This window comes from Delphinapterus leucas, chromosome 8 (genome assembly GCF_059928025.1).
Source record: "Delphinapterus leucas isolate spDelLeu-1000000601 "Yukka" chromosome 8, BTC_Dleu_Yukka2, whole genome shotgun sequence".
NCBI lineage: Eukaryota > Metazoa > Chordata > Mammalia > Artiodactyla > Monodontidae > Delphinapterus > Delphinapterus leucas.
The window spans coordinates 8875919-8893966 of NC_143136.1; the positions used below are offsets into that span (position 1 = coordinate 8875919).

The following is an 18048-nucleotide window of genomic DNA, read 5'->3' on the forward strand; positions in this document are numbered from 1 at the left end:
ATCAGGAATAAAATGCAACAAATTATTCAATAACAAATATAAGTACTTATTCAACAAAGAAATAAATATAAGAAAAAGGCCTCCATTACAGATGAATTTCCTACCTTTGTGTTTTTTAGAATCATGAGATCTGTGTTATTGTTTCGTATTAAAAACTGCAGATGTAACTCAATAGCCATTTCACCACTTAGAATTTTAATCATTTTCAAAGTCTGATCCTTGGGCTCTGGACTCTGCTGAACAAACAAGAATGAAAATTATTGTATTACTGAAATCCAGTAAGCTAACTTTATTTTAACAGCACTAAACCAGTGAAATTCAGTCATACACACAACAAAACCCATATTTTAACAGCAGGATCTAGCAAACTCATGTATCATTTATTTGAGAGAAAGTAATTTATTTCTTTATTAGATGCCATTGAGATATGATACCAGCTTGATGGAAGAATGCAATTCATTCCAAACTCACTTCCAATAGAAAATATTTTAATATTAAAAAAAACTGTAAAAGAGTAACTAATTACTGGTGATATGCAAGGAGAACTACTTTATACACAACCAACTTACAGTTTAGGTGAGAAACTCCCTCCTCCAAATTGAGAAAAAGCACCTTTAACCAACACATATATATGATCTCATGAACTACCAAGCCATCAACACAACTCTCCAACCATGTGAAGAATACAAATACTAAACAAGTATTTGTATTCTGGACAGAGTTCATTCTTTGATAAGGATCTAAGGGTTTGATTTCTTCTAAGTCAAGTGCTTTCTGGGATTGATCTTTTTTCTTTTTTGGCTGTGCTGTGTGGCTTGTGGGATCTTAGTTCCCTGACCAAGGATTGAACCCAGGCCCTGTCAGCAGTAAAAGCGCCGAGTCCTGACCACTGGACCACCGGACCACCAGGGAATTCCCTGGGATGAATCTTTAAAATTTTATTTTATAGAAAATCCATGTTTATAAAATAACTTTGGTATCAAACTTAATAATAAACCTCCATAAAAGCAGGTACGAAACACTTTTAAATAATTTACAATATAGTGTGGAAATACATGTTTAAATGGCAACCTCAACTTCAAAAAGCACACTTACCACTTCTGGTGTCTTTCCTACAAGTACACTACTTGTCTTTTCTTCTGTTTCCATTGAGTCACTAAAAGGAAGAGAACCAATAGTTACTAATGTGATAAATCTTTTCTGAATAGTATGTGTGGGTGGCTTTTTTTTTTTCCTTTTAATCAAACTGAAGGTCTGAACCATGTCCAAATTAAATATTTTGCAAGGAAAAAACAGTTAATTACTTCTTAAGTACTGCCATTAGGAAACGAAAAAGATTGTAAAATAAGATGGAGGCAACCCAGTTACTGGATTTCCACCAAATAAATTCATAAAAACACGCAAAGCAACTAACTAGGTTAGCAAAATATATGGACAACAAAACCAGGTGACAAAGTATCTCCCAGATTCCCAAAACACGGTCAGGTGAAGATACACCACCACGAGCCACAAAGACCAGTCTGAAGCAAAGCAGCTGGAGCCTCAACAACTCTTAAACGAACCAGCCGACACCCCCTTCTAGGTCAAAGCACTACACTGAGGAGAAAATGCTGGGCACAGAATCCAAATTAAGGCGGCAGAAATGAGGGAAGAAGAAGGCTGAAATAAAAGTGAGAAAGGAAACAGAGCCAGGAGATCTCAGAACATAAAGACACCATTTTGTTTAAAACTCCACAAACACAATAAAAGAGGAAATTCTAGAGAACAGGGAAATTAGGAAAACTATCCTAAATCAAGCCTCCTTTGTAAATATTTAGGAAAACTAATTTCAGTAAAGATAAACCACAGAAAAGGATCAAAGTAAAATCCCATTCACTATTATAAGAAAAAATTATTTGAAAAGAGGTCAAAGATATGAAGAAAACTTTTACAGATATAAAAGAATATTATATATCAGAAATGAAATAATATAACTAGGGAAAAACTGGGAATGGAAGAAGAAGGATAATTACTTCAGAAATTAAGATCAACTCAGAAAGAACATGAAAGCAAATAAACACAAGAACAGGAGAGGGTAAGGAGAAAGACAATTTTAAAATCAAAAAGAAAGAAATTAAATGCTATTACCCCACGATTAGGAACAAAGGAAGAATGTTTGGATTTCCTGACCAATGCAGAAAAAAATAAGGGGGGAAAAGATATGAAAGTTATAAAGGAAGAAGTAAAATTGTCTCTGTTCACAGATGACATGATTCCTATGTAGAAAATTCTATAAAGGGATCTATAAAAAAAATTTACTAGACCTAATAAGTGACTTAAGCAAGGTTGTGGGATTCAACATTAACACAGAAAAATCAACTGTAATTCTATATATTAGCAACAAACAATTGGAAATTGAAATTTAAACGTACCACTTACAGCAGCATTAAAAGACCTAATATACTTAGGAATAAATTTAAGGGAAAATGTACAAAACTCCTGTACTAAAATCTACAAAAACACTGTTGAGAGAAATGAAAGAAAGCCTAAATAAATGAAGATTACAAGATTACTGACTTACAGTAATTTTTATTAGTTCTAATAAAAGTGTTAAAAAAGCTGAGAATGGGGACTTCCCTAGTGGTCCAGTGGTTAAGAATCCACCTGCCAATGCAGGGGACACAGGTTCGAGCCCTGGTCCGGGAAGATCCCACATGCTGTGGAGCAACTAAGGCCGTGTGCCACAACTACTGAGCATGTGCTCTAGAGCCTGTGAGCCACAACTACTGAGCCCACGCACCTAGAGCCCGTGCTCCGCAACAAGAGGAGGCACCGCAGTGAGAAGCCCCCGCTGGCTGCAACTAGGGAAAGCCCGGGCACAGCAACAAAGACCCAACACAACCAAAAATAATAAAAATAAATAAAAAAAAAAAAAAAAAAAAAAAGCTGAGAATGTTTCTAACTGTACAAATATGTAACCCAAATGCCTAAAATCTAGCCCAACCTACCCCACCTGAGTTTTTTTTTTTTAATTTATTTATTTTTGACTGCGTTGCGTCTTTGTTGCTGTGTGTGGGCTTCCTCTAGCTGCGGCGAGCGGGGGCCACTCCTTGCTGTGGTGCACGGGCTTCTCACTGCGGTGGCCTCTCCCGTTGTGGAGCAGGGGCTGTAGGCGCAACGGGCTTCAGTAGTTGTGGCTCGCGGGCTCTAGAGAGCAGGCTCAGTAGTTGTGGCAGACAAGCTCAGTTGCTCCGCGGCATGCGGGATCTTCCCAGACCAGGGCTCATACCCATGTTCCCTACATTGGGAGGCAGATTCCTAACCACTGCGCCACCAGGGAAGCCCTATCTGAGATTTTTAATTTACCTGATTAAATAGCACACATGCTGTCTGGCAAGCACCCTCCCCATCAGACAACCACTTCCATTTCTTTCCATAAGGGTCCATTTCTTTGGTTTTCCTTAATGTATGCAGCAGAGTGCAAAACAGAGCAACAGCTTTAGTAAGAGGCTAATCTATGAAAGCTAATGGTGAAATTTATTCTTAGATTATGTTGTCTATAAATATCTATTCCCAAAATGAAATAAAGATTGTTGAATTAGTTCTGATACAGAAAAAGATACTTATACCTGTCTTTCTCTGATCCTGGAACAGTACCCGTATTGGTGGATCCAGGCACAGAAGCAATAGGGGTGCCAACAGTTCGAAGATTCTGGATTACAGATGACAAAAACTGCTGGCTAGCGCTTTCATACAAATCAAAACAAATCTGATAAGCCATCAGGAGGTTGTCTTCCTTTACCAGTTTTTCTAAGATATCACTCACAGCCTGAGGATCATCTAAGAAAATTAAGCACTGAAATGCAGATAAAGAACAATTACATAATAATTGAAAACTTTGTCTACAAGATACTTAGAGAGTGATAGTCAACAAATATAAGTAAAGGCAAACTGGGGCAGACTGACTATCTAGTCTAGTCTAGCATTCTATTTCTGATCCTGGCACCAAAGTTTTCCTGAAAATGGAATCTGCCTTCCATAAGAAAATCCATACAACTTATATTCACAGCTCCTAACACTGTGCCTGGCAATCAGCAATATTCAATAACCGGTTGGTGAGTGAATCTTGGCTTCTTTAAATCTTATCCATAAATCGCTATCAAGTGCTCTGTAACTTATTTTCTGCTTTACCATAAATTGTAGGAGTCGTTCATTCATTTAACACATTGTATTGTGCTGGGCCAGGACAAGAGGCACATTTTAAAATGACCATTTTGAAGTATTTCTCTTACTACTCTTAGGATTTGCCACGTTTTAACAAAAACCACCCAATAAATTTAGGATTTTTCTTTTACGAATTCAATTTAAATTTTCTTGTTCCCTTAAGCAGCAAATAACTCAATTTCAAAATGAACACATTAACCAAAGTTATTATAAATTAAGAATAGGAAATTATGGAAACAAATTAAATGACCAATACCAGGAGACTGGTTAAGTAAGGGAAAGTATATCCACTGAATGACTACTGCACAATCAAGAAAGAGTTTGTACAAGAATTTGTGAAATGTCAAAACATGAAAAAATGTTAAATTGAAGGAAATATATAATTGATACTGTTTGCTTCCAGGGAAGGGAAATTGGGAGCCAAAGGAAAGAAGTGTCAAGAAGACTTTTTACTGTATATCCTTTGATTCTTCACAAATTTTGAATCATGTGAATGTAATATTATCTGTTCAAAAATGTATTTTAAAAATGTAAAATAAATTTTAAAAAATTTTACAGGGACAAGGAATAAAATAGCTAAAAGAAATAAAATTACTTCTGAGGAATAAAACTGAAATACACAGAGGAAGAAGGCAAAGGACTACCATTTTTCATGTAAGTTTTTAAAAACTATTTTTTAAACTATTAAAAACTATTTAGAAGCAAACAAAACTCCAAAAACCTCTACAGAGAAAAGTGAAAGGAAATATACTGTTAGGTGGACTTCGGGTGATATAAAGGTGGATATTTTTCTTCTAGCTTTTTCTGTGTTTCACACTTGGTTTAAAAAGCATCAAAAACTATATATAAAATAGATAAGCAACAAGGATTTACTGTACAGCACAGAGAACTATATTCAGTATCTTGTAATAACCTATAACGGAAAATAATTTGGAAAAAAAAAAAACTGAATCACTTTGCTGTACATCTAAAACATAACACTGCAAATCAACTTTACTCAATTTTAAAAAAAAGCATTGAAAAAAAGGATGTATTAATCTATATTTTAAATATGTATAGAGGATAGAAACACATATTGAGAACACATTATAATGAAAATATAACAAACCAAATGCGTGATAAAATGCTGCGCTCTAAGCAGAATACAAAAATTTGTCAATAAAACACAATCTAGCCATTGAAAAGAATGAGGTAGCTCCACATGTGCTAGTAGGTGGAGGAAAAACATTTATGAATCTTTTAATTGGGAAAAGGCCAATGGAAAGGGAAAGATACACTTTTCATTTTATATATTTTCTATACTGTCTTAATTTTTTTTAAAGTGTGCAAGCAAGTCCATACAATAAAAGAGATAAAGAAAATATACCCAAAGGTCTTGGCTGGTGTTCGGGGAATGAAACCAAAGATAATTTTTATAGCTGAAATTCTTTTTAGAAATGACATAACATAGGTACCGTTTTTATCTTTTCTTCTACCTTTTTTTTTTTAATCTCATTTTCAAAAATTTCCTTAAATGCCTGGATTATTTTCAAAGTGAAAAAAAGAATACATAGAAATAACATATTATAACAGTTTTTTAGTTTTGAGAGATTCAGTTTCTTATCAGTAAAATGGAATATAAACGCATAAAGTACCTTCACAAGGCTGTTGTAAAGATCAACTGAGGTACGTGTATGAAATTATAGTGATGTGATGCTATATAATATAATGTAGTGAGGCATGGCTCAGCAGTACAGTGTAAAGTAATGCAATGTTATTACCTGACAGACATTGATGAAATCAGGTTTCTCCAAGTTCATGTAGATTTTAACTAGAACTCTCAGTACTTTATTCCGAAACTGTTTATTCTGCATTAAAGACATGCAGAGCTTGAGGCTATAAGCCAGCATTCCTGGGACATCATTCTGAAAGAGATAATTTGAAGAGATATGATTATCTGGTTACTGAAGCATGTTTATTTAGAAATCAAATTATTTTAATCGATATTCTTTAGTCATTCTAGGCAGCTAAAGATTTATTTGCTACCTAAACAATAAAACTTAAAATTTTTAACCATTTTAGATGAAAATCTTAAAAGAAAATTACCTATTTCCCTGTCTTCATGAAAAAAAATAGGTTGAAAACAATTAAATATTTAGTGATCATCCAGGATCATGACTATATGACCATAGTATACTATAACTGTGGTGGTGCTGTTAAGTATTATAAAAAGATCTATACAGCTGTACATATACCAAGTGGCTATGCTTTTCAATTGTGTCTGCCTCTAGTCTTGCTAATCCTCATGACTTACCGCCTATACTCACTGGCCAGGAACACAATGTGATAGAACTATTCTCCAGCTCTGAGTGACTCAAGCTTTGAGTGCTGTCACATCTAGCTGGTGCTCTCCTGAGGAAATTTTGACTCCAGATTATTTATTTATTTATTTATTTTATAAATTTTAAAAAAAATTTTATTTATTTATTTTTGGCTGCGTTGGGTCTTCACTGCTGCGCTCAGGCTTTCTCTAGTTGTGGCGAGTGGGGGCTATTCTTCGTTGCGGCACACGGGCTTCTCACTGCAGTGCCTTCTCTTGTTGCGGAGCACAGGCTCTAGGTGCATGGGCTTCAGCAGTTGTGGCGCACAACTACTGTGGCTTAGTGCTCCGCGGCATATGGGATCTTCCCAGACGAGGGCTCAAACCCATGTCCCCAGCATTGGGAGGTGGATTCTTAACCACTGTGCCAGCAGGGAAGCCCCTCCAGATTATTTATGTTTACCTTGTGGTTCTTCAAAGCATACCCAATATTTGAGATACTAACTTAAGAAAGTCCTTCAACATAAATAAGCATACCCAATATTTGAGATACTAACCTATAAAAGTCCTTCAGCATGAATAAGCATGCTGAAGAGCTACAAGTGTACTTCTCAAAAAGCGAGCTGAGAAATTAAAAATTCACAAAATTCACTAATTCGAAAAGATATACACACCCCAATAGCAGTGTTATTTACAACAGCCAAGATATGGAAGCAACTTAAGTGTCCATCAACAGATGAGTGGATAAAGATGTGGGGTGTCACACACACACAAATGTATATACACAATGGAATACTACTCAGCCACAAAAAAGAATGAAATTTTGCCATTTGCAGCAACATGGATGGACTTGGAGGGCATTATGCTAAGTGAAATAAGTCAGACAGAGAAAGACAAACACTGCATGATATCATTTATATGTGGAATCTGAAAAATACAACAAACTAGTGAATAAAACAAAAAATAAAAGCAGACTCACAGATAGAACAAACTAGTAGTTATCAGTGGGGACAGGGAAGGGGGAAGGGCAATATAGGAGTAGGGGATAAAAAAGGGTTATTATAGGATTATATGAAATCATGTGTGTGAAACTTTCGAAAACTGTAAAGCACTATAAAATTTAAAGATAGCTTTGTTCAATGATTAAAAAAATATTTTTTTAAAAAAGCAAGTTGTGACCTATCGGCGTATACATTATGAAATCAACTTAATGGGACTAGCATTTTTAAAAAAATGAAATACAATTTTAAAATATCAGGATTACATCGTAAGTAGAAAAAGTAGGTATTATTTCATCCTAAGTTACATCTATATGTACATGTGCACTGGGATGTAAAGTAAGACGCATTTCTTACTCTGCTTTATTCTTTTTTAAAAAATTTATCACCCCTTTACCTTATAGGGAATAAGGCTTCACTGCCTATTCCCCCAGTGGATTATTCCATTTGGGCAGGAACTTTGTTGGTCTTGTTTGCCACTGTATCTCCAATGTCTAGAACAGTGTCTGACACATAATATGCACTCCAAAAATATTTGTTGAATGAATAAAAACAAATATTTCGGTTCTATTCACCTGAAGACAAGGAGAAACTACAACTGCACAAAAATCAAACAGAGCAAAATAAGGGCCGTTCTATGACACTGGGTCATTCATTCATTTACTCATTTAAACTAATCTTACCACTGCTGCTAAACACTGCCTTAGGCTTTGGGGACCCAGTGGTGAAAGTGCCTATCCTTAAGGAGGTTATAATCTGGTGGACCTAGCTGGACCTAAGGGTTGAGGAGGGTATGGCTGGCAGGGATTGACAGAAGGATCTGTAAACAAATGACAGTTGAGCTGAACTGTGAATCTTGAACAGGAATACAGCAGGTAAAGAAAGAAAGGAAAAAGGATGTTTTTGGCAGGGGCAATACTTTTGGCAAAGGGAATGGGGTATGGTACATCTAGCAGAAGAGACAAGGTCAAAATGGCTGGAGTGCAAAGAGCTAGCTTGTGGAAAAGGATAGGTAGTGAGGCAGGCAAAGTGGGCATGCAGATCAATGTCCATTTAACTCAGTCTTGCACCTCTCTGACCACTTTGGTTGGTGACTTACAACTGTCGTAATTATTGCAAAACACCCCCAAACCAGGAATGTAGCTTACAGTTTTAACCATGATAAATGCATTACAATAGTAGTTTACCAATACAGTCTTCTTAAAAAAGGCAGGGTAATTAAGACAACTTCCCCATGCAAGATCTCAAAGGAATAAATGTGGTAAGATAAAAGCAACTATTTGACAAACACAGAACACAGCCAAGGTTCATTTATAAACATAAATATAAAATACATATATTTTATAAATATAAAAATAAAATTTTTCCCAAAAGAGCACCTTATTATATCTAAGTTAGATTTTCTTTTCACTATCCATGCAATTTTCAGTTTTAATTATTTGCTCTGCTGATTCTTCATCAATAGCAACCTCTAAAATCCCATCATCTACCTACCGACTCAAGTATAGTCTTCTCAAAGACGTCCAGTCTTCGTGTCTCCAGAGCAATGCCGATAGCTTGCTTATACTTGTGATCATCTAGACATCGTTGAAACATTTTATTCACGATGCCTTCCAATCTCTGGTCAATTGGTTTTTTTTCTCCTTCAGGCAAATCTGCATTTTCCACACACTGTTTGGTGTAGTGATCAATGCACTTTGCTATAGAGAAAATAAAATAACTCTGATCAGCTGGTAAATTGGGCTATACTACTAGAAAGGACAATGCCTACATTCATAATCATAAAAATAACTTATGGGATGACTATGGAGTAATGAGCAAATTTCAAATTTTTTAAATGCTGTAAGTTATACCTTCAAATTAATATTGTTCCGTTCGTAACAGTTACACTGCAGGGCTACACACTAATTCCAGTAAGCTGACATTATTTAAAACATTTCTAGGACTTCCCTTGTGGCACAGTGGTTAAGAATCCGCCTGCCAACGCAGGGGACACGGGTTCGAGCCCTGGTCCGGGAAGATCCCACATGCCACGGAGCCACTAAGCCCGTGCACCGCAACTACTGAGCCTGCGCACCTAGAGCCTGTGCTCTGCAACAAGAGAAGCCACTGCAATGAGAAGCCCGCGCACGGCAACGAAGACCCAATGCAGCCACAAAATAAATAATTTTTTAAAAAAATTTCTCTCTTTTTACTGTTTATTATTCAAAACTATGTTATTCAACTTGACTAAGCTGCTTATTCTACAGAGTTGGCTACAAACAGCTGCTGTTTTCACTCTCAAACACTTGCCATGATTGAGGATATTAACAAAAACCCTATTGTAGCAATTATCACATGGCTATAAATTACACTTCTTCAGATTAATGAAACCATCAGACCCTTGATAGTAGAGAGTCTGTCTATGACCTGAAATGTGCCACAGGTTCTAAAGGCAATCCCAAGAAGATTTCCAAAAACCTTTCCGGCAATCAGCTAAAATATTCACTGTCTCAATGTGAGGTAGGTTGAACCTATTCACACATACTTCCCCTCTCCCCCAAACAGGGAGTCTGAAAATTCATGCAGTGGTGCATGTGCATAATTTGGCTTTCCCATTTCACAGTGATTTGGGTGAATGGGGAGGATGAGGCAACATACTGAAGGGTATCATGTTTACAACTTACACTACTTTACAATCATAACTTAAACTTTTTAGGAGCAACCAAGAAAGGAAATTTCCCTAAACCTTCTTCCACCTTCTTAAGGAAAACAGCCACTCAAGCTGAATGACATATATAATAGTTATCCTCTCTATAACTCACTGGCCTGTCACCCTTCCTTTCAAAGAGAAAGGTACAAGGAAAAGATTAATTAGTTGCAAACTATAGCCCCAGGAAACAGAAACGATTTGAACTAGGATAAAGAACTGCTGGTCTACTAGATGGCCCATGTTAATGGGTCTATATTTTGGGGGAAGCAGAGGACTTTTATAAATTGGAATATACCACATTCAGGGTCCATCCAGGTAGGATTAGGCAGGTTCAGGTACAGTTAGTAAGAACTAAGTGGCACTCACAAGCAGACCTTAAACAAGTTTGGTTGCAGAAAATCTTCACCAGACCCTAATATGAGCTTTTTGAACCAAATGCAGTTGTGAGGAAACATTCCCCTACCTCATCAGAAAGGAATCTCAGATTTATAACATTTGGGGAGCTTTCCTTAGTTAATAAATGAGGAAGAAAAATGTTACCTCCCAGGTTTCAAATGAGACCTGTGCTCTCACTTACCAGGTTTATGTCATAACTGTACTCCAGAACCGAGCCTCATTCCTAGCTGAAGTCTTATTACAATCGGGAGAAGATTGAAAATTCTAGCCTTGAATTTTCTGAGTGTACTGTTTATGACATTCATTAAGAGCCTAGGAAGGCTTTCCTAAATTCTACTTTATATATTCTCTCACAAATCTCACTGACATTTAAAAAAATCCATTCTAATAGTCCCAAGAAAACTAGAAGGGTGAACCCCATTTCCACACAAAGAAAAGCAAACAGAACTGGTCTACCAGTCAACAATCACCTTCTACAAGCTAAGACTAAGATGATACATAGGAAGGCATCTACCACCTCATAGCCTCTTATAGACCAGCTGTCCTGATTAAAAGCATCATTTGTAAAATGTTAACATTGCAAGCACTTGCAGATCACCACTGGAAAAAATTATCAACATTCATCAAAAAAAAATCCTTCAAATAAGAGAGAAGAGATAAATGCACTTAACTCACCATTTCTAACTTAATGTAGGGAAAGTGCTCTGGTTTCAAATGATACGGTCTATTCTTTAAAATCATCTGTTCTTCCCACAGGATTCACAGATGAAAACTCCAATTCAGTGAGTTCCCAACAACAATAAACTTACTTGCAACATTCTCACACCATCATGGCAAAAAAGTTTTAAATGTGAACACAAAATCTTACTTCAAACTTCAGGGACATTTGAAAAGTACCTCTCTGGACTGCCTTGTGCAGCATTTCCCAATTTCTGAAAGAGAATACCAATTTTCTCCTTTTAAGGGTTCAGGTGAATAATGCAGATCTCCTCTTAATCAGCAATTCAAAAAACTATACTATACACACTTGACAGAGAACACACTCTTGGGCTCTCTGTAACTATGATCTAAAGCTTGACAGTCAAAAAGACACGGCTGAAGGGTATGCAATCCCTTCTTTCATCTATTAGCACAGGAGTTTTCAAACATTTTTAAAGCTACAAAAGCTTTGAACGAACTCTTACAGAGCTGGTTCAACTTACAAGACAGAGAATCCCAAACCTTACCTGTGTGCTACCCTCTCACTTCAAAAATACAGAAGCAAATAAAAAAACAATGGCTACTAGTAGAAACAGTATGGATTTCGTAGTGAGGAAGCCTGGGTTTTAAATTCTGACCCTCCTATTTAACAGCCATGTGCCTTTATCATCTTGAAACCCAAGTTTTCTCATCTGTAAAACAAGGCTAGCTCCTTCTTCACAGGGCAACTGTGGAATAAACTATGCTATGAAGAACGACCAGTACAGTGCCTAGTACAATGGAAACACTCAATAATGGTTTCCTGTGTTAGAAACAACTCTATAAATTACTATCATTTAATTTCTGTTATTCACAATAATCTGATTTAATTTTTTCATATAACAGTATGCTCACCGGAAAAGAGATAAACATAATCACTGAGATAACTATCTTTGTGTTAAGTTGGCTGCTTCTGAATAATTTCTTAGATTCATTCTTAAAATATTTTGTGAGTAGAGTGTCTTTATTATTACTGTTATTCATGTTATTGTTCATTACGACAAAAAATAAAGCACAGAATTCTAAGACAGATCTAAAAACTCAGGCTGCATAAAATTACTGTAGAAAGATTATGAACTTTCAATTAAAATGAAATGTGGCAACCTCAAAAATTCAGGGAAAAAAATGCTATATGTACTAGAGCAAGAAAGAAGCCAACAAGATAAAGCCTTACTAGATGGAAGATAATTACCTATAATAGTCTCCACATATTCAGAGTTATCATTGACATTGAAGAGGTCACCTGCTCCAAGTGCATAATTCAGAGACTCCTCAAAAGCCCCCAGGTGATAAAATACTTTAGATGCCACTAAGGCTGCAAACTGCCGACTCCGGAAACCTTCATCTTCATACAAAACTTCTCTGAAAGAAATTAGGAAGTATAGGCCTAGTTCAAACTGTGGTTCTCCTTAAAAATTCCAAATCTAAATACTCAAGCCACAATTTAGTGGCAGCAAATCTCTAAATGAATTAATAAGCCACAAGACCCACATCCACAGATAATTAAGGTTGATCTACTTTATTCCAATTTATAGAAATAAAGTAAATTCTTACATTTTGTCTACAGACTCAGAAATTTCTGCCCAGAAGTCATTGACCACTGCATTCAATTTGTGTAGTGCAAATTCCTGTAGAAGATAAAACCAAAATTCGATTTTGAGACAGACTTACCATTATACTTCCTTAAAAAAAATGTTTCCAACAAATCAGTGGCCAAATTCTAAGTCATATTTACTAAATGACAAATACAAAAGTTTACCAACTGACTTTCCATTGGGCTTACATACTTCCTTTCTGTTTTCAATCATAAAACATAATGTCATTCCTTATCATACTGAACATTTTTCTTCTTTGACAGTATGTGTAAGATTGACTCTAGGTTGCTGGTTTGGATATAAATGAATTCAGGTGCCTAGAGCCAACTGAAGTATATTCCAAATTTTTGTCATATGAAAATAGTTTTAAAATATGTGATACAGAAGTAACTTTTTGTGATTGCCGTTGATAAGAAAACTGGTGTGTGTGTGTGTGTGGTTTCCAGGTGCCACACTGAGATTTATTTGCCTCAGCTTTGTTAAACTCTAGGGAAAACCACTGCTGTTGCCAAAATACTGTCCTGTCCTCTGGGGCTAGATTTCAGTGACTAGGTATAGACTAAGTAGGACGGCTATTTTAAATGGTGGAAGATATATAGTTATCAGTAAATTCAAAGAGCTTCAAAGTACTCATATTAAGCCCAGTTAATTTTTCTTCAACTCATACCTTAAGCTGTGGTTCTTCTTCATCCAGAAGAGAAATTATTCCAGCTATAAGACAAAAGGTATATGATTATGAAATATATATCCTAAGATAAACTAATGCTTAGTCAAAAATATATCAGAGTTGGAAAAAAAGTATTTTTTGAGGGGTGACTTCACTAGAGGAATCATTATTTTTCTTTAAAACTGAAAAGGTTTATATTTCAAATTTTAAGAATTAACTATGTTATCAAACCCTCGTAATACCATATATATCACATTATTTGCCTAATTCAACAGTTTTCAAAGCATGGTTCCTGGATCAATTAGCATTAGCATTACCTGGGAACTTGTTAAAAATAAAAATTCTTGGCCGCCTCACAGATCTACTGAATTAGAAATTGTGGGGATAGGGTCCAGTAATGGAGCCATAAGCCTTCCTTGTCATACTGATATTCATTACAGTTTGACAATCACTGGCCTAATTTACTGACCAAAATGAGAAACTTTCCTACACAACTTTAGAATAAAATTATTCACACAAAATAAACCAAGAGTTATAAAATTATTTACAAAAGCAGGAGTATTTAGTCATCAACTCACAGAATAAAATAATTCGATTATTTCAAGATGCCTATATTAAGGCACCTCTGTTGTAATCACAAGTAACCTAGAAGGTTTTGCTAAATGATGAGCAATCTCACTTGTTCTGACTTCAATTACTGAAGCACAGCATTCCCCATGTGACCCTGAGGTGATTAGCACTAACACTGGGGAGTAAAGGAAATAACTGTCCTCTCCAAAAAAATGCACCCTGAAATACAGTCATATATCAAAGGGATTATTAGAAAAAAAGACGTGGGAAATTACCGTCCTTGGACCATGAAGGAAACTAAACTGTCTCTCAGATATGTTTTCCATGTAGGTCTTAAAATCATTCCGGAACACTGAGTTGGAACACTGAGTTGAAACTGTGAGCTGATACAAAGTGTCAAGGCAACTTTCCTTAGGAGATGTAGCCATTTCTAACTGGTAAGTGTAGGTCTGCCAAATAGCTTCAAAATTTAGCAAACGAAACTATGCCATGGTTCTAGCTAGGGCATACTACTGTTCAAAAGCATTAAAGCAGATGAAAGGAACTTCTTGGTACTCTAGGTTGGTATAACAAACCCAGAACAGAGAGGTTGAATTGACAGCATGAAGAGAAGACAGATTAAAGAATGCAATCAGGGGAGGGGAGGGGGATTGTGAACTAGTGACATGGAAGAGCTGATAGACAAGAGTACCTTAAATGTGGAACAGATCATAAATGGCAGAATACTTTATCAAAACACTAAAAATGCTACCCATTCCCTTATCATCAATCAACAGTATGTCTGAACTGCTTTTACCAAAAGAGGTGATGGATTTCTGTATACTCTCCTGTTTGGTTTCACTTATGACTAATGTGTTATATGGTTGTCCTGGCTTAGAAATGCAGCCGTTGTCCGTGGAACACAACTAAATCAAATACCTACACTTCATACACAAATATTTCTCATCTTAAAAACAACAGAACTCACCTTTAGATGCGGGACGAGGCGCACCTGGGGAATGGGGAATGTTTCAGGATGCTAAAAAGTTTCTTATGCCATAATATGAAGTCAGCAGATATTACCTAAAGTTGCTGTATCAATTTATAGCATTATTTTAAATAGCATATTATTTATAAAGGTATGCTCCAGAAGACACAGCTTAAAAGTTGAAAACAGTTGCCTCAATGAATAAGGGAAAAGAGGAGGGAGACTATTGTTTGAAAGCTTTTACGCATAATTTTCCTTTATTATGTTAAAAAAAAAATTCATTCTCACGTCTCCCTCCAGTAACCACCTATCTCTATCTCTCCGCTCCCTTTCACAGCCAAACCTCTTGGAAAAACTTAACAGTACATGTTGACCTCTTATTCACCACTGTGTTCTTAGTGCCCTGCAAGTGCCTAGGCAATAAATGAACAAATAAACTGACTAATCCAAACTAGTACCTGTTAGGTTCTGTTTAGCACCCAGGACAGATCCTAGCCCATAGAGAGCCAAAGGACAGGAAACCAGGTGACAAAAGGTTTGGAGCAGAAGCTGATAAGTAATCCAGTAAACGTAACCAATGACAGTAACGAATACACACTATGCTATCACCACCGAGTCTCAGAGTAAGACCTCAAAAATCATTAGGTTTAAATTCTATTAAATCCCCACCAAGTGTTGTTTCAGCCTCTACTTAAAATACTCTGGTGACTGATTTATTGATTTGATTAGCTAACTGATTTCTTCATTCGAGAAATACTTCTGAACTTCTGTCATCTGCTTGGCAGTTGTTCTAAGAATTATGAAAAGTCTCCCGCCCAAAATTCTACCACAGAGAGAAAAACAGTAGTCAGGCAAGTAAACAAAGTAATTACAGGACTGTAATGAAGAGAGGGGACAGCTGAGGGGGAGAGATGCAGCATGTTTTAATAGGATGATCAGGAGAGACTAACATTTGAGCGGAAACTAAGGATTGAGAAGCTAAGGGAAAACTTGAGGAAGAGGAGTTTAGAAAGGGGGAAAAGAATGTGACAGGGCCTGAGATAGGAGAGAAACTGACATATTCAAGGAACAGAAAGGCCAGTATGATTAGGGTATAGTGAGGAAAAAAGTAGTACAAGACAAGCCAGGAATCAGATCATGTAGGCCTATAAGCCTGGATTTTATTATAAGCACAATGGAAACCACTGAAAGATTTTAACCAGAAAAATAATATTATGTGATTAAGGTTTAAAAAAGAATACTCTGACTACAACACGAAGAATGGACTATACGGAGGCAATTGTTGGAAAAACAAAACCTTAAGGCTGTCAAAGCAAGGCAGGCAAGAGATGAAGGTAGTGTGGGCTAAGTAGAGGGATCTGAAAAAGTTAGGCCTACGTTTACAAGCAGCAAGGAATTTAGTGCTCATTTTCTCTTTAGAGAACTCCGACTGGATGGAAAAGCTTTTCCTTACATTGAACTAAAATTCATCTCCCAATCATTTGTAACCACTGGAGACAAAACTCTAATCCCACGTACACGTGACAGCTCTTCAAGTCTTTAAAAAGAACTATTATGTCTCCCAGGGTCTCCACCAATTTCTTTAAGTAATCCTTATAAACACATGGTTTGGAGCTCCTTACAAGTTACTGTCCTCTGATTATCAGTCTGTTTATAGCAAAGCACTTGTGGGGCAAGTGTAGAGTAAAACAGGACGAGAAAAAAGTTTGTGAGCAGGCACGAAAAAAGGCACCAAGGCTGTGGACAGCTACGTGCACGTCAGTCTGCAGCCCGGGACTTAAAAATCTCCACTTGAAACCTGACTTCTACAGCTTATCCCGCTGCAAACGTCATTCCACGATCTACGCACACAACGGTTAAGTGTAGGAAACCTGCCCCAGACACCCATGAGTTCTTTCTTCGAGGCAGCATAGTTAGCATCTAGCCTCAAAACCACAGTTGGATTCTCAGTATAATGTCTGCTTTCAGGATGCTGTCTTCACAGAACACGAAAGTCCTCTGGGTGCTTTAACTAAATATCCTTAGAACAGACCCAGAAACGACCCGCCTCAAGCCTAGTTTAATTTAGATTTCCCTCTAAAGAGAAAGGTGCTAGGTCAGGTCGAGAAGTACTTAAGTAGCATGGGCTGCCTTACAGTCCGACTGCACTGGGGGACCATCCCACACTAACCACCTGCAAGGAAGGGCTGGGCTCGGACGGCCCCACATGGTCAACCGCCGAAGGAAGAGAATTAAGGAAAACCCGTCGGGGTCGGAGGATGGCCCAGGAAGCCCCTAGTGTCCGGGCACGGGGGTGTGGCTGCGGAGGAAGAACGAGCCGGTCAACCCAGCGCGATTCCCTCGAGCCGGAGGGGGTCGCGAGGGCCCCCGGAGAGCCCGGGCCACACTGCCAGCCCCCGGCCCGGGGCGTGAGCCTCGCGCAGTGAGCAGCCGCGCAGGCCGGTGCTCCGCCGGGAGGTGCCCAGTCACCGGCCCTGACTCAGCTAAAAGCCGGCGTGGCGTCTCCTCCCTTTCGGCGCCGGCTGCGATCCCACTCACCGGCTGAAGTGATCATGGCTGCGCCCTGTACTAGCCCGCCCGCTCGCTCGCTCGCTCGCTCGCCGCCCCGGCCGCGCCGTCTATCTGTCAGCTCCCTGCCCGCTCGCTCCGCCGCGCCGCCTGGCTCCCCGGGTGACCGGTTCAGTCAGTCGCCTCTTCAGGCCACCGGCTCGCTTCTCATCCAGGACCCCGCCCGCCCCGGGGCTGCCCGCTGTCCCGCCTGCCGCCTGGCGCGAATTCTCCCCAGGCCTGTGTCTTCCGTGCCGCCACTGCCTCCCCGCCTCGCGAGGGAGGGTGCACGGAGAGCTCCAGGGTGTTCTCTAATCCTCCTCGAGGTCAGCGATCCCGCGGAATGGGAACCGTCGTCCGCACCTGGGATCAGGCT

General features: G+C 38.0%; 1 protein-coding gene across 5 annotated transcripts in view; it reads right to left on the minus strand.

The window, feature by feature from the left end:
* Positions 1-17842, minus strand: part of PSMD1 (proteasome 26S subunit, non-ATPase 1) — a 103624-nt gene extending 85782 nt beyond the window's left edge. The window contains exons 1-9 of one of the 5 annotated variants that reach the window (XM_089916228.1): positions 17664-17842; positions 13589-13632; positions 12881-12954; positions 12519-12688; positions 8995-9200; positions 5964-6107; positions 3609-3835; positions 1096-1156; positions 105-236 (exon numbers count right to left, since the gene is read on the minus strand). In XM_089916228.1, the coding sequence (XP_089772354.1) occupies positions 105-236; positions 1096-1156; positions 3609-3835; positions 5964-6107; positions 8995-9200; positions 12519-12688; positions 12881-12954; positions 13589-13632; positions 17664-17679 (1074 nt within the window). In that variant the 5' untranslated portion in view covers positions 17680-17842. Of the gene's footprint in view, positions 1-104; positions 237-1095; positions 1157-3608; positions 3836-5963; positions 6108-8994; positions 9201-11263; positions 11288-12518; positions 12689-12880; positions 12955-13588; positions 13633-17663 lie in introns of those variants that run through there. The other 4 variants (XM_022567939.3, XM_022567938.3, XM_089916229.1 and 1 more) reach the window with 4 other exon arrangements.
* Positions 17843-18048: the final 206 nt, after the last annotated feature.